Here is a 15,838-nt window from a genome sequence, read left to right on the forward strand (position 1 = left end):
GGAGCTGAAGCTGGGACTAAAACACAACTCAAGATGACAGACTGCTTCTGACTCCAGTTTGGAGTAGGGCTTGGGGGAGGCAAAGGACCCAACGTATGTTTCTTATTCCTCTCCCATAAATCTAAAGACTTTTCTATGTGTGTGCTCTTTTTTAAGTAATGTGTAAAGAAATTTAACTGTTCTCAGTGTTTTCCTGATGTATGACAGTGTGTCCTCCTTATTTTTTTCTTTATACTCTTTCCACTTTTTCTTTTTCTGTGACCTAAGCCTGAAAACCACGTTCAATCCCTGTTAGTCACTGATATCTTCCTCTCTGCTGCCCAGAGACCTTTGACTACAGCAGACTGCCATACAGTACCTAACTCCATTACTCTGCATTTATCCAAGTTTACAAATTAAAGATGCCATGGACTCTGATAACACTTTCTGTTACAGATAGCTAAAGCTACAGTCCTAAAGTCATACAGACCTAAATACATGTAGGTGACATATTTAAGTTAGTCTTGAGTAACTTAAATAATGTCTTATCATCTGCAAATTTTGCTCCTCGCTCTGCTTTCAAGATTATTGGTAAACGATGCTCCTCTGAGCAAACCCAGTTTGCCTTGCTCAAAATTGCCTGTTCTTTTCTTGATCTTTGCTTTTTGACTACTCTTTAATCAATGACAGTGATTACCTCTGGGTAACTTTGATTTCTTTATAATATTGTGGTGAATTTTGTAAAAGTCTTTTCCAATCTGATGAACCTAAAAGTTAATTTTCTCTACTATTTTACTGCTATATCCTCAGAGTTCTCAGACTAAGCAGCTGTTGGACCATGACAGTCCTTTTCCTGCTCCATTTCACCTCTGCGCTCTCTGTACCACTATCGCTCATTGCATTCCTGATACCTTTAAATTGCAAATTTATTAGAACAAATTCCTCTCTTCTTTCTGTTGTCTCAGTACAAAGCTTGGAGTAACTTTAGGTGCCTAACCTAATAATAAATGGGACTGAAAACCTCTTTTCTGGCTCTTGCTTCTGAATTTGCCTTTCTTGTTTATGATGTTAAAGGGCTACATTATGGTTCTGTTGTACCATCATAATGAGCATCTGAGGTGAGGCTGGAGGTTCACTGGCAAAGCTGCGGGCTGAGGAGGGGGAGAGTAGGAAGGTTTGCAGCTCTGCCCTGCGGTGCTTTCAGCAGAGCACGCAGGGAAAGCTGCACTGGCTTTGCTTGTCTCCACGTGTGCTCCTGGCCACTCTGCTGGGAGTAGGAAACCCAGCTGGGTGACAAGAAGCGAGCTCTGTGAGGATACACAGCAAGAACCACTTGCAGCAGTCAGATGGGTAATTCAGAGGACAGCGTCAGTAACCTCTGACAGCGTTCCACAAAGCAAATACAAGTCAGAGAAACTTGACTTTTTCATTCTCTGATCCAAGACTTTGTTTGAGGCATACAGCATCCTAAAGCAGGTCATTGCTCCCATTTTTCCAAGTGAACTTTGAGCTCTGTGTTTAATGCTGGAAGAGAGCTGGACAACGCTAGCATGCAACCAAGTCCATGTTTTAAAGCTCATGCTGAGTAATGTTTGTGCAATTCAGATAACACGATGTTAATTAAATGAACTGTAGATCATAAGTGATCTCCACGCAGGAATCTGTCAGAGTGGCATGTTGCTCAAGTGAAGGAAAACAAGAGCTGACTCATTAACTTCAAGTTCCCCATGAGGATGGAAACAAACATCACTTCTGGCCCTTCTGCTTCAGTCACACGGAGATGTTTTAATTTTGACTTCACTGGATGTTTTCACTTTGTAGTGTGCCGTATCATGAAAAAAACCATCAGAAGCCAACGCAAATGAAACCCAAAGCCGGTTGGTTCATCCTCCAGGCATCTACCCTGGCATCTCCGGCTGGGTCAGGCAGTGCCCACACGCACACAGCATCCCCCCAGGAGAGAGCTGCGGCTCGGTCCCGTTCATCGCTCCGGTTCAGTGCGTACACTGACGACCGAAGTCTCTCCCGCACCGGGCTTTCCTCACGCCGGGGCGGCCGCTCGGCGTGGCCGGGAAATGCCGGGGTGGTGGCGGCCGTGGGGAGGGGGTCGCGGCCCCTCTGTTGTGGCGCGGGCAGCGCTCCTGCAGGGCCCACGCCACGGCTACCGCCCCGCTGGAGCCCCGCGGGGCCGGCGGCCGGCCGTGCGCTCTCCGGGCAGCGCGACGCCCTTCCCGCCCCCGCGGCGAGGCGGGGCGGAGGGCGGGGAGGGCCGGGCCGGGCCGGGCCGGGCGGGGGGCGGCGGCGGCGCCTCCCCGCGCGGCGGCAGCCAGTGAGCTCGGCGGGGGCGGCCGGGCGGGGCTTCCCGGCCAGGTGGGTGCCGGCGAGGAGCCGAGCCGAGCCGAGCCAAGCCGAGCCGGCTCTGCCGAAATGGTGCAGCAGGAGCCTGCCGGGGCGCCGGGGCTGCCGGCCGTGGGGGAGGCCGCTGTTGCTACCGCCGAGGTGCGGCTGTCCCGGCGTCGCTGGGCCGTGGTGCTGCTCTTCAGCAGCTACTCCCTGTGCAACGCTTTCCAGTGGATCGAGTACGGCAGCATCAACAACATCTTCGTGCGCTTCTACGGCGTGAGCGCCTTCGCCATCGACTGGCTCTCCATGAGCTACATGCTCACCTACATCCCCCTGCTCTTCCCCGTCGCCTGGCTGCTGGACAAGAAGGGCCTGCGCCTCATCGCCCTGGCCGGCTCGGGCCTCAACGCCCTGGGCGCCTGGGTAAAGCTGGGCAGCCTGAAGCCGCACCTCTTCCCCATCACCGTCCTGGGGCAGGTCATCTGCTCCCTGGCCCAGGTCTTCATCCTGGGCATGCCGTCGCGCATCGCCTCCGTCTGGTTTGGCGCCCGCGAGGTCTCCACCGCCTGCTCCCTCGCTGTCTTTGGGAACCAGGTAATGGGCGCTGCCCGCTGTCTTTGGGAACCAGGTAATGGGCGCTGCCCCCCGGCTGGCCAGCCAGGTGGGCTGTCACCTGGCTGGCCAGAGACTGGGAGTGCTAAGGGGGCACACCAGGGAGCGGGAAGAGATGCATAGGGCCTGGAGGGCAGCAGCAGGGGTAAGAGGCACTTACACAAAATTCCGCCTGGGGAAGTGCGGCTGGTACCTGGAGGGACACAGTTGGGGTTAGGCTGTGGGCTGATGGTGGTGGCAGAGGCAAATGGGACCGAAGTCTACAAAGTTGCGGGCAGCATGGGGGTTGGGTATGATTCTGGCTTTGAGAGGTGTTTGGACTCACAGCCTTCTCCAGTGCCCTCCTGCTCCATGTCTGCGAATCTCCAGTCCAGGGATGTGATTCAGTAGAACCGTGGATGGGCTGGAGGAGAATGCATGGTGCTGAGAAACACGCTTTAGGCAGAGTGTCCTGCAAACCTGAGATCTGCAGTTGCATCTGGACTTGACACTGCAATATCCTCCTCCTGCTGAGAAGTAGATGGAACAAAGGAGATTAGCTGTCTACTGAAAAGAGTCCTTGTCACTGAGCCCCGGAGGAAGAGGACTTTAGTGCTTTCATACCCCTTAAAAGTAGGTATAGAGTTTCCACAAACAGTTGCTTTGAAAAGAAACAAACCTTCCATCAGGCTAGGGTGAGGTAAGTTCTGGAGCATTCTTGGATAAAGGTGGGTCAGGGAGGCCAGTGACTTGCACTTGCTCAAGCTGTGATGGTCTTTTCTTGTAGCCAGCTAGTGCTCAGAGGAGGTAAATTTTTCCACAGCTTTGAAAGGATCAGGGAAATAGCTTCTTGACCCTTGCACTGGAACACTCATCCCTGTTGCATGAAGCAAATAGGCCAATACTGATGCAATGTGGCGTAAGCAAAGCGAATCTGGCTCTGTGACACTGTCATGAAGAAGAGGGAAGCAGAACCTTCTAGGCTGGACTGGTGCCCCTTGCTTTGAGACCCAGTGTACTCCACTACACATGACTCTGTGTACCACCCTGGACCATCTTTGCTTCAGCCTGTGGGTGGCTGTTACTCAGATTTGAGTGGTTTGCAATTTAGGTAGTTTCTAATGCACATTTCTTCCTCACAGATAACTTTGTGTGCAGTGAGTTTGAGGTCTCCTTTCCCCACGTTCCTGGGTTTCTGTATTTATTTAGATACTGCTGAGGCAAAGAGAGGTGAATGCTTGGAGATTGTATTTGAGGAACTGAAGTTTGTGAACTAGGGAATTAAGGAGACTCTGGTTTACATCTTTTGGAGAGAGAAAACATACTTATCTTTCTCTGAGTGAATCTAAGCTTTCCTCTTTGCTCTTATCACCCAGACTAGTGGGCTGGTTTTTATGTGTTTTAAATGAATCTTTAGAGTGGAAGGCATTTAACTTGGCGTGAGCACTCTGCTGATTTAGGAGTAAATAAGTAACTGAGCATTTTGTTGTCAGACTTTTTTTTAATTATTCAGGTGGAGTTACTCAACAGTGTGCATAAGAAATCCAAACAATGAGGTTTTCAGCCTGTGCTGTATGCGTGTGTGGTATCCTCATCGTCCTAAAAGGAGCGGGTTAGCATAAAAGTTGTGAAAAGCAAACTTTGGCTACACTTTTGGTGCTCCACACTGCTCTGGGGGTTGAACTGACATGGCAATGATACCTCATTTCAGTACATAGCCTTTGCTTTGTAAGCCCAGACTTTCCTTTTAGAGAATCAGAGAAGTCAGAAATGGCAATGACTAAAGGCAGGGCATGCTCCATAGGAAGGACCTATTCATTCCCAAGTATTCATTCCCCTACATTCATGAGATGCATAATCACAGTGAATGAAAAGTAGCTATTTTGTTTACTGGTGATGTTGGGCAGGGGCAAGAAATAGAGGCATCCTTTTTTCCTGACTCTGCAGTTAAAGACTGTGTTTTAGGGAGTGTTAGCAAAGGGTAAAATACGGCGGGTTTGTAATTGCAGTATGGCAGTACAGCAAATTATTCCCTATGCTCATTCCTCTACAACTGTATGGTGTTCCTTTCCTTGCCACGTCACTTAGTTACACATCCTCAAGGTGGAAAACTCTGTCACTGAGTTGTGATCATGAGTATTGTTGACCGCCAAGCACTGATGTACCTCTCCGTCGAGAATTGCAACCAACTACGTGGAGGAGCCGGGGCAGTGTCACTGCTGTTTGATACACCTGCCCTCTTTCTGCTCCTACCCTCTCAGCCTTATGCAGCGCTGTCCTGAGGAGAGCCCTGCCTGCTGGTTCATCTAGGTCTGCCGGGGTGATGTCTGCTCAGGACGCCGCTGCTGCTTGCTGGGTGATGGTAACCTTCAGGTTCAAAGTTAGCCCTGAACAGTAAATCATTGAATCGGTCAGACTGGGTATTAAATATCTTTTAAAAAACAAACACCCCTAGTTGAGTATCAGATTCTCCTCGCCTGTTTCTGGTCATGTGTTGGCTGTGGTATCTGAAGTGCAAAGAAGGGTTAGATTGAGCACCCTTGAATCAATGCGGGACAGCTTCTAGAAGAGTGTGGACACCTGTGGAGGAGGCAGTCACATTCTCTTGTTTACCCACTGCTGGTTTTCATGACATTTTACTTTTCCCCATTTTTAAGAGGGAGATGCATAGGTTTTTCCATGCATGTATGGGGAGGTGTAGAATGGGGTTTACTTGCATGTTGGATACTTTGGCATTAAAATATTAGTGTTATTAAAATATTACTAGCATCTCATTGCTTAAAAGCCTAGGAAAAAAATCTTATGTGGCGACTTTTCCTCAGGCTGAAGTTCTGGGGTAAGGAAGCAGAAGTGTTTTGGAGAGTTCACTAATGTCCTTCAGATGTGTTTCAATATTGGGAGGAATTTATCTGACATGGTTCTGAAATACAGCTGTCAGAAGTAGCATGCCTGCCACATCGTCAGCAGCGTCACTTGTGGAGGAACTCAGTGCTGGATATCTATGTGAAGTCCCATGCACAAGAGGTGGGTGGGAGAGAGCGGTCTGCGTAAGGCCGTGCAGCTTCCATTTTGGTGTATTGATTCATCAGCCAGTTCCCCGTTTGGGGCCGTGGTTCAGACCTGACAGGTTGCAGCAAACGGGCTTCTGATTTCTACGAGGGAGGGAGACTGTCCTCTCATTTTCTGTGGTGACAGGACTGCAGCGGGAAGAAATGCTCTCCTGAGATACTAGCAGTTTCAGGAGTATGTGCTTGCTGGAGCAGCAGGCCTTGCCCCTTCCTTTAATATACTTGCTCTGCTGTCTTTTGGGGATGAGGAAACACAGTGCTGTGGTGTGACAGAACTAACACAGTGGTGGCGATGTTTAGGTAACGAATTAAATTCTCGTGGCTTTTTGAAATTTATAAGCTGGAGCCTGGCGGCTGGGTACCAGCCCTCTGCTTCAGCTGCCATGGTGCGTGCTAGACTGCTGTGCTCGGGCCACGCTTCTTCAGCCATGTTGGTTTTGGGCGTATCTCCCTGTTGTCACCCGATGGGCAAGGGACATGGGCAGCGCACAGAAAAGTGTACAGCTGTTGCACAGGGGCAATGAAAGAACATTTGTATTTGTGGCTTTGTATTGCTTTGCCACCGGTATTGTTACTTTTTTTGATTGAAATAGACCTTCTTCCTGGCTCTTGCCATTCTGACAAACAGCTGATGGGCTTGGGAGTAAGGATGCAGGCATGTTAGACTCTCTTTCTGCTGTAATTTTGCCTCTTAATTTTTTACTAGGGGTGGATAAAAGGTGTTGATGTGGTTTGGGAGGAAAGAAAATTTCAGTTTCATATTCATCTCTGCCTCTGGGGAAAAATGATGCAGCATGTTACTGATCTTCAGGTGGGGTCTGTCCTTGTTCTGATGCAGCTGGCATGTGACTTCAGAGATTTAGGGCTTCCATAATAGGAACGGCCTGAGGCAGAGCTTTTAGGTGCTATCTGCAGACTGCTGGGAGTGCCAGTATAGCAGTGATTAGGTGATGGCTTTTGAAGTGGACAAACTGGATGATAAGCTGTGAATGAAATTCAGGGAAATGCGCCCTCTCTCCTAATGGGTTCTTTCCTCTTGTTTTGAATTGGGTGAAATGGGGTAGTGGGTGGGGTGGGTGTTGCTGAATAATCGGGTCTGCAACATTTGAATGGCCATTGCTTTTGTGCTGGTGAGCCTGCAGTGCTGTTTGTGCTGAGCGTGTGCTGCTGTCTGATGCCTCACTGCTAACTCTGTTCTGTACCTTTTGCCCTTCAGGGAAGGCAGCATCTGAAAGTCAAAGAAGTGTTGTGGAAATGGAACACGTCCTGTGGAATTCCTGTCTTCGGTTGGACTTCTAAATCTCTTTGGTTGTTCTGTCCCTGCTGGAGGCTCCCCAGCTCTTCAGATGAGATTTGATCCCTCTTAGAAATAGGGGCGGGTGGCAGTCTGCCTCATATTCCTCTGTAGCTTGGCCCTGTATCTCCCAGGGTTTTAGCTAGCAGAATAGAGAAGACTTTAGCAAGGAACCAAGAGGAGCTGGTAGTGGCAGTAGTTAACGGTTGACATTCTCCAGCCCTGGCTCTTTTCTTCCCCTGTAAAGAAGGGCAGGGAGGATCAGAGCACTTGGATCACAAGGAGTGCTATGTGGTCAGCTCTCTGAGATTCAGGACATGGCCCAGTGTGGAAGGGCGTGCTGACCAAATAGCAACGTGGCTTTCCCAGGAATGCCTAAGTTTCTATAAATGGACACTGGAGCCTGAAATGAACTTTTTCTACCCATTTCATCTGGTGCTCCCTTCCCAGCCATACACCAAAGGCAGCTCCCCCTTCTCCCTCACAGAAGCAGTTGGCTTTAGGGTTATGTTCTGTAGAAGTTGCATGGGAGTTAAATGAATATCTGCAGTGTTTTTGCTGGGAGGGGCTGCCCTATAGCACCCTCAGCACTTGCCCTGCAGGATACCCTGGGGCTGGCTATGTTAGGTGACTGTAGCAGGTCCTTGACCAAAGTATTATATCCCAAATGAGGATTCCAGCAGCAGCTGAGGTAGCTGTCAGAGTTGAAACCCCTCTTCTGCTTTACTGTCTCTTATGTACTGTTGTTGTTTTGCTGTGTTGCATTTCTTTCCCAGTAAACTGGGGCAAGGTGCATTCAAGGCTAAGAGGACACGAATGACTTGCATAGAGAAGCAGTCTTCATCATATGGCATTGCATCATATCAAGCAGTATGAGATGATGCCACAGAAGCAGAAGTGTGATGAGGAAGGCAGTTTGCTTTGCTTCCAGAAGAGCTATGGTTGTGCAAGTGCAGTTTGAAAAAATACATTACTTCCTACATAAGTGGGAGAGTAAAAGCCTAAGCCCTATCTTATCTTGTCACAAGGCCTGGATTACAATTTTTCCTTTCACAACTTGGGTCCTTTCTGCTTCTTAAAACACTGCACGAAATGTGACTAAGTTGTGGTTTGCAGACATTTACATATGTCGACTTCCTGACTATCTGGATTTCAACAGGCTCTTTTAGTTTTGCTGTCAGTGGTATGGAAGAAGCATATTCTGGACAGCAATCCCTACAAAAGTATACTGGGTAGGAACTGGCAGCTTCTGCTTTACACAGCTCTTCAGTTGGGTATTTTCAATTCTGCTGTAGCTTTTTGTATAGAAAGGCAGCTGGGACCACCTCTGCTGACAGCAAAGGACTGGGAAGCCGATGTGCAGTAGAAGTCACAGGGTGTGAGAAGGGGGTGGCTGTCTGCTCTCTGCAGATTGCAGTACGTGAATTGTAGGGTCAGAAAGTTTAGCTGCCCCTGAGCAATGTCATAGTTATAGTGTGGGAGGCACTTGTAGTTTGAAAAGGAGGGAGCACCGCAGGGCAGAGCTTTGACACACAGGCAAGAGTAGAGGAAGAGGCTGTGTTGCCCAGGGCTTTCAAATAGGTACCTCCTCAAAGGGATTCCCTACATGAATGGGGAGCCGGGTCTGATGCATTTAATTATGCTGGCAGAACTGTTGGAGAGGCATCTGGCACAGGTCCTGTATGTATTGAGCTTGGTTCAAAGTTCCCCTCTCTCATACATGTAAAAGCAATGTAGTGAGAAGGAGAGCCCTTCTGTTCACCTTCATAAGGGCTTTTCTACTGCAACAAGAGGCGTATTGTTCATCCAGCAAACTGCGTAACTTCCCCCTCCTCCCACCTGTCAGATGCGTCCTTTTGCCACTACCAGTTATGTTCTGCATCTCCGCACTGGTTTGCACTACAGGGTAGCTAGTGTGGGCTATGTGACATCCTGATCTCGTCTCGTCTGTTACTGAACAGCATGGATATTGCTGTGCTTGGCTTGTGTGTTTTGTCTGTAAGATTTTTTTGAGAGGCAACCTATTGTTGTGGTGGTTATCTGAGATAGAGGTTTCTAGAAGAACAACAGTTGCAGTGTGCAGGCTTGCTTTGTTGACTTTTCACCGAGAACCTTGGCTTCCCTGGTGATAATATTGTTGGGTCAGTTCTCATCATTCATTTGGGGAATCTCACAGGATTTGTTTTTAAGCTCTTGGTATCTGAAGCCACTTGTATTAGAATCAAATATAATTTAAAAAACCCCAAAACGAAACCCAAAAACCCGAAGCCATTTCTACTATTGTGTCTGGAGAAGAACATCTCGAAAATGTGAAGCCCTACAGGCTTAAACATATGTCAGAAAACAGGTAAATCAGTGTGTACAGTAGGACTGACTTGTTAAAACAATTGAAATATCAGTCATTTTCTTCCAAAGCATGGTAGTCCCTCTGATTTTCTAGAGAATTCCTCATTTCCATCTTCTTGGTTGACGTGGATGTTGAGGATTAGAGGTAGTGATGTGCATTGTAAGTAAATGGTTCAAGACTGGTACTGCATCTCCCCAGCAGTTATACGAATCTTTCCTGCTCCCCTGCTTTTGGAGGCAGTGGAGGAAGCTCTTTTAGAAACAGAGGGGTGGCCCTGGAGGGAATTGGGTTGGTGTGACCCTCAGAAGGCTGCTGGCAGTGGCACTGTGTGGGTGGCTCAGTATAGGGCTGCCAGGAGGGAAGTCTTTGGCACAGTGCTGGTTTTATTCATGCTTTAAAACATTGAATTTGATAGAGTTTCACAAATGTCCCTCAAAGAGAGGTCTGCAGTGGGTAGTTAGATTCTCCTATTTCTATTCTCCAGGCTGATCTGGGGTGGTGGTGGTGTGGGTGGTGTGTGTGAAAGATTGATTCCCAGATCAAAGTGAGTGTGGGTCCTGTTAAAAGTCACTCTTCTGGGAGTGGAAAGGTAGAGTAGCTCCAGTGGTGTGTTGACAAATGCAATGAGCTCTCTTTGCTGAAAGCAGGTGAAGCCCTTGATTTTATTTTTTTTTTTTTCCCCTAAAGCCTTTCCTTTGGAAAGGTACAATGCATCAGAACAGAGGAACATCTGGCCTAGGTCAGGCCAAATTTGTCAGGCAGCCCCAGGCCAGTCAGTGGTAAGTGCTAAGGGAAAGACAGTAACAAAGGAGTGTATCCTCCTAACTCTCTGAAGTCTTGGCTTGGGAACTTGGTGAGATTGTGTTGAAATCATACTGTCTGAAAAGCCTGTTGTATTGGTGTTTATCAACGTGTAAACTTCAATCTTTTGATTGCTACAGTTTCTGCCCATTTGGCCAAACCCATGGGTGGCTGGCCCTGGGGTTTCCTGGGACTCCTGCCTGTGCTGGGCCTCTTAAGAATTCACATCACTTTGCCCTTCCTCTATTCCTGATTTGAGTATTTGGTAATAGAGCAGAGTTAGCAGGTGTGTTTGTGTGAGAGTAGTGTGGGTTTTCTGTTGACTTGTTCTATTGAACTCCTGGATGAATATATCCATTTGGTCCTGATGCCTTGTAGAAGAAATTAGTTGAAATAAATTGATTAACATCTTCCTCTGATAACAATTCAGATTTTTGCTGCATGAAGAGGTTCTGCTGATGTGGAAAACTCCCATAAATACCATGTCGTGAACGCTGGTGCAAGACTTCATTTAGTTCTCCCTCTTTTCTCGAATGTTCTCCTTCCACAGTGGTCATCTTTTGGCCCTACAGACTGTCTGGCAGGCTTCCTGATTTTCCTGTGTTTGAAGAGTTTTGACTTAGTTTGTAAAGTTGTTCCGCAGCCTTTTTTGGCCTAATTATGGTTTGGCTTTAGCTTGGTCCAGCTTGCTGTCTTCTTTTCTTTGCTTGAAGGAATAACGTCCAGTTTTTGAGTTGGGTGGTGGTGGTGGTTGGGTGTGGGTTTTTTTTTTTTTTTTTTTTTATTTTACTTAACTGTGGTTCTGTGGTTCCTTCATTCTGTTCTAAACTCTTTTGCTAATGTTCTCTACGCTTACACTGAGCCTCTGATGCAGTGTCTTTACACACTCTTAATGCCACTTGCAAGCATTTAATTTCTTTGGCTTTTCTTTTTAATTTCCTTGTAACAAGCTTCTTTCCTTTTAGGCAGCTCCCTCCTGTGAGTTAAATATTGCCATAGTGCTTTGGAGGGTGTTTTTTTTGTCACTGCTGCAAGGAAGCTGAATTTGAGTGTGGTGCAGAACCATTCTGTAATATTGATCATGGTCACACTGTGCTGCTCTAGGTCTAAATCACAAATTGTGCTGCCTCTCATACGTTTTCCTCAGAAAAGAGTATTTATGGAATCAAAAAATGCAGTCTCTGCATCATCCCTGTCATGACACTTATTTAGCCTGCAAGGGCATTGGTGAAATTTCTCACTGTTGGCTTTTTTCTGCCTTTGCAGCATCTCTCTCTTTCTATCTTTTAACACTTCAATTGACCTTCTGGGTTTGGTGGTCTCCTCTGTCAATATTTGTGCTTACTTACAGAATTTTATAGGGCTTCTGTATTCCTGTTGCTGACTCCGTTTTCTTTAAGGTGGAGACCCACTCCTCCATCGATCATTCATTTACAATTTTTATGCTGATGCCACACTGATTATCTTCCTTCAGCAGATTCTTAGTATACAAACAGGTAAACTTAAATTAGACATCCCATTTTCCATTTCAAGACTTTGGGTACATCTGTACCATCTTATTATCCACTTGCTTTTCATTTTGTTGCCTGTTCTTTTATATGCTTGAATCTTGAATATGATGTTGTTGGGACTGGTCCTTCACAAAATTCAGGTAGGAATACATTTCTTCTATCCTTTATTAGCCTTTAAAGAATGAGTCATCTGAACAGTGCACTCCACTGTAGTTGTTGACTTCCCTGGTATTCTGTTTAAAAATTATCCCAAAGCCTTCTTAAAAGTGCCAGCCGCCTGGTTCCTGAGGAGAGATTCTCGGAGATCAGGACAGTGTTTTGTGTTTTAGGTATGGGGATGCTGAATGATATGCCAAATTTTGGGAACTACAGCCTATCTGTATAGGTCTTGGAGACCTTCCTGCATGTACAAAGGTTGGAGATGCTAATTTGTATGCTGGTGAGAGGGACTGCGCTATGAGCCCTAATGACTGATGGCCTCTGTAAGGAGGGTAGCACAGACTGTTGCAGAACCAACCTTGGTTTTGCATTGCTTTATTTTCCCAGCCCTGACATGAGAGGTGTGGAGAAGGGAGAAAAGTTATTTTTCCCTTGCTAAGGCATCTTTAAATTTTCTGGTTGACCAGTTACAGTGTTGTCTGTTGGGCTGATGGTGATGTGGGCACTGGCCTGCTGAGAACCAGACTAAAAATCTCCATGTGAAAGGTAAAGTATGTGCTGTATAATACTCATCATGTTGTTGAGAGCTTGTCTTCATTGCTAAAAATGGTATGAATAATCCAGGGTCTGTGAGTATCCTCCAGGAAATTTTCAGTTTTAGTTAAGTCAAGGGGCCTCATCTTCATAGGATTAATAACATCATTTGCTCTGAAATATGAAATGCTATTGCTATGATTGCTGGGATTTTTTTTCCCTTCTACCACCTAGTCCTTCTCAAAGGTTTAATAAACTCCTAATGGATAAAAGTGGTTCTTTTTTTGGCAAGGGAAGAGGGAGGACAAAACATCCATTTATGGTTAGAAAAATTGTTCAGGTCTTCTGAAAAGACAACAGCAGCGTCCAAGAAAGCTGAGCAAGTCTGTGTCCTGTTGGGTAAGTGATGACTATAGGACTTTCCAGTAAAGGATTTCTGAACAATTTGCAAAACAGATTGTCAATACACTCTCTTCTAGGTACATCAGATAGATCATCTTTCAGGAAGGCGAAGCTAGAGGGAGATCTGAAAAGAGTGAATCTTGACTGTGGTCCCGGAGAAACTTATGTCAGAGATGTTTCCTCTCCTTTCCTGTTTCTGTTTTGCTGCAGTTCAGCAGCTCCTGGGACTAGCATGTGAGTGCAGAGAGCAGGAAGCCAAGACGCACCTAGCACAGGAGTCTCGCCCAGTTCTTCCAAGTGATAAGAAGTTCTTCCATGGTGATAAGACAAAAGGGCAATTTCCAGAAAGGTGGTTATAGACCTTATTTGGTAAAGGGTGGATGGGCACACATGAGACCTGATATGTAAGAGCTAGTAGGACTCTTCCCTTGAATGTAAAGGAGCAATGTGAAGAGTCTTCTCCTCAAAGCTTGAACCTTTGGGAATGCTAAGGAGAGAGGAGTGAAGCCCTGTGTGGCTGTGTCCTGGGCTGAGCCGGCACGCCAGAGCCACAGGCCTGCACTTTGGCCACAAGCAGGGCAAAATAAGTGTGCTGCAGAGACAAACAGGCTTCTTCCCCCTAGAAGTGATCTCTGAGTGTCTGTGTTTGGTGCAGTTGCCTTTTCTGTGCAGCTGCACGCTTGTTTCATTTGTGCAGAGAGGGGGGAGGCATGCAATTTAATGAAGGTCAGAGCTTGAAGCCTCTAAGCCAGCTGACACTTGTGCTTGCTGGTAGTCAGTGAGTCTCAGGGGTCAGTGCAGAGGAGGAGAACAGACTGACTCACTGTGATGAGAGGCTGGGATAGGCCATGTCCGAACAAAGTTGAGCTCTGACAAGTTTAGTCCAGTGTCAGAGACTACCTGTGCCGTGTGGGTGTTAGGAAGGTTTAACCTTCCTGATGGTCTCTTAAGTTTCCTCCTAAGCTCTTTCAGTCCTTGACTTGCTATCTGGGACAGCACAACTTGTGTCTGTCTTCAGTCCATTTACCCAACTCCCATTCTTCTTCAACTTCTCATTCCTGACAGTGCCCTGAACTGGTGGGACACATCTGTAATCTCTTGGTGACTCTTCCCACTGGCTCCCTGTGATGTCCCAGCACCAAGAATGAACTTGGCACACATGCCTGTTGCTGATCCTGACCCAGTCTATTCCAGGTCCCAGTGGAGGGCACTGTTTGACACAGAAGTTTGGCCAGACATGGTTGAAAGTTACTTGTTTGTAAGCTAAGTAAGGTGTCTGAGTCTAGCAGATAGCTCTGTTTGAAACATAAGCATTCTTCCTGTCTCAAAAATCCACCAGCTGGATGGAGGAGGAGGGAGTTTGTGGAGATTTTTCTGGGGCTGGATGGCAGAAGCTGACTTTTATCCCAACTACCAGATATGGCACCTGAAATGTATTTGTTCTGTGGTCTTGATCCTGGCCAGTGAGTGGGTCTTCCAAAATGAGTCCATTGGCATCCCAGTAACACAGAGATATGACAGAGAAATTGCAGACAGCACAAGGAGTTTTTGCTGGAAGGCAGCCCAGGCAACATGTCTGAGCTTGTGCCTGGGTTACAGGGCTCCTGGGTCGTTCTGCTCTGTATACTGATGTGCTTACATGTGGTTTATAGGCAGCATAGTCCTTGCCTTTGTTAGTCCTTGCTTTCCATACTTGTAGAGTAATAGACCCTTTCCAGAGGCTATGAAGACATCGAGCACTGCAGAATCTTTCTGTAGGGCAGCAGTTGGCTAGCGGTGCTCTCTTGCTGCTCTTCAGTCATCAGTGAGGCATAAACAGTATCCTCTCCAGTCCATTATCCTGGGACAATGGGTCATGGTGGTGCTAATTGTGCCATATAGATCTAATGTTTCCTATAAGGAAACAGTAAATGCAGTGGGCTTAATTTGACTATATCCTCATTTCCATGTTTTGCATATTCCTACCTCCTCTCTTAGTGTGCTAAGGGCAGTGGCTTAATAGAGGCTGTATCAGCATAGCAGGAATAACAACTGTGGGTGGGACTTTTTTATGCTGCTAGTCTGTAGAGATTCAGTTAGCACTGTTCTGGTACTGTTGGCGCTTTCCTGTCTCCAGGCAAATGGTACAGCCTGCAAAAGAGATTGGAAATCACTGTTTCAAGGAAGGATGAGAATGGCTGCATGGCCACCTGGCATCTCTCTTTCCTGGGTGCTTTCTCAGTCCTTCCATCTATTGGAGGCTTTTGTGTGTGCCTTGTCACTGTCCACAACAGCAAACATAGGCTTAAATCAGGAAATAGCAAAAACTAGGATGTTGCTAAACAAAAAATTGCTTTTGCCCCAAACAAGGGTGAGTGTGCAGAGCCTTATAGAATCATAGAAAGCTTTGGGTTGGAAGGGACCTTTAGTGATCATCTAGCCCACCTCCCCTGCAGTGAGCAGGGACAGCTTTAACTAGATCAGGTTGCTCACAGCCCCATCCAACCTGACCTTGGATGTTTCTGGGGATGGGGCCTCCACTACCTCTCTGGGCAACCTGTGCCAGTGCTTCACCACCCTCACTGTAAAAAATGTCTTCCTTATAGCCAGTCTAAATCTACCCTCCTTTAGTTTAAAACCATTACTCCTTTTCCTGTCACAACAGGCCTTGCTAAAAAGATTGTCCCCATCCTTCCTATAGGCCCCCTTTAAGTACTGAAAGGCTGCCATAAGGTCTCCCCGCAGCCTTCTCTTCTCCAGGCTGAACAACCCCAACTCTCTCAGCCTGTCCTCGTAGGAGAGGTGCTCCAGCCCTCGGATCCCTTTTGTG

At 47.0% G+C, this 15,838-nt stretch overlaps 1 protein-coding gene across 1 annotated transcript in view; it reads left to right on the forward strand.

Moving 5' to 3' along the window:
• Positions 1-2,406: 2,406 nt before the first annotated feature.
• The window catches only part of FLVCR2 (FLVCR choline and putative heme transporter 2), a 39,839-nt gene continuing 26,407 nt past the window's right edge, over positions 2,407-15,838 (forward strand). The window contains exon 1 of the mRNA XM_075712783.1: positions 2,407-2,916. Within this exon, the coding sequence (XP_075568898.1) occupies positions 2,407-2,916 (510 nt within the window). The remainder of the gene's footprint in view (positions 2,917-15,838) is intronic.

This window comes from Pelecanus crispus, chromosome 6 (genome assembly GCF_030463565.1).
Source record: "Pelecanus crispus isolate bPelCri1 chromosome 6, bPelCri1.pri, whole genome shotgun sequence".
Lineage (NCBI taxonomy): Eukaryota > Metazoa > Chordata > Aves > Pelecaniformes > Pelecanidae > Pelecanus > Pelecanus crispus.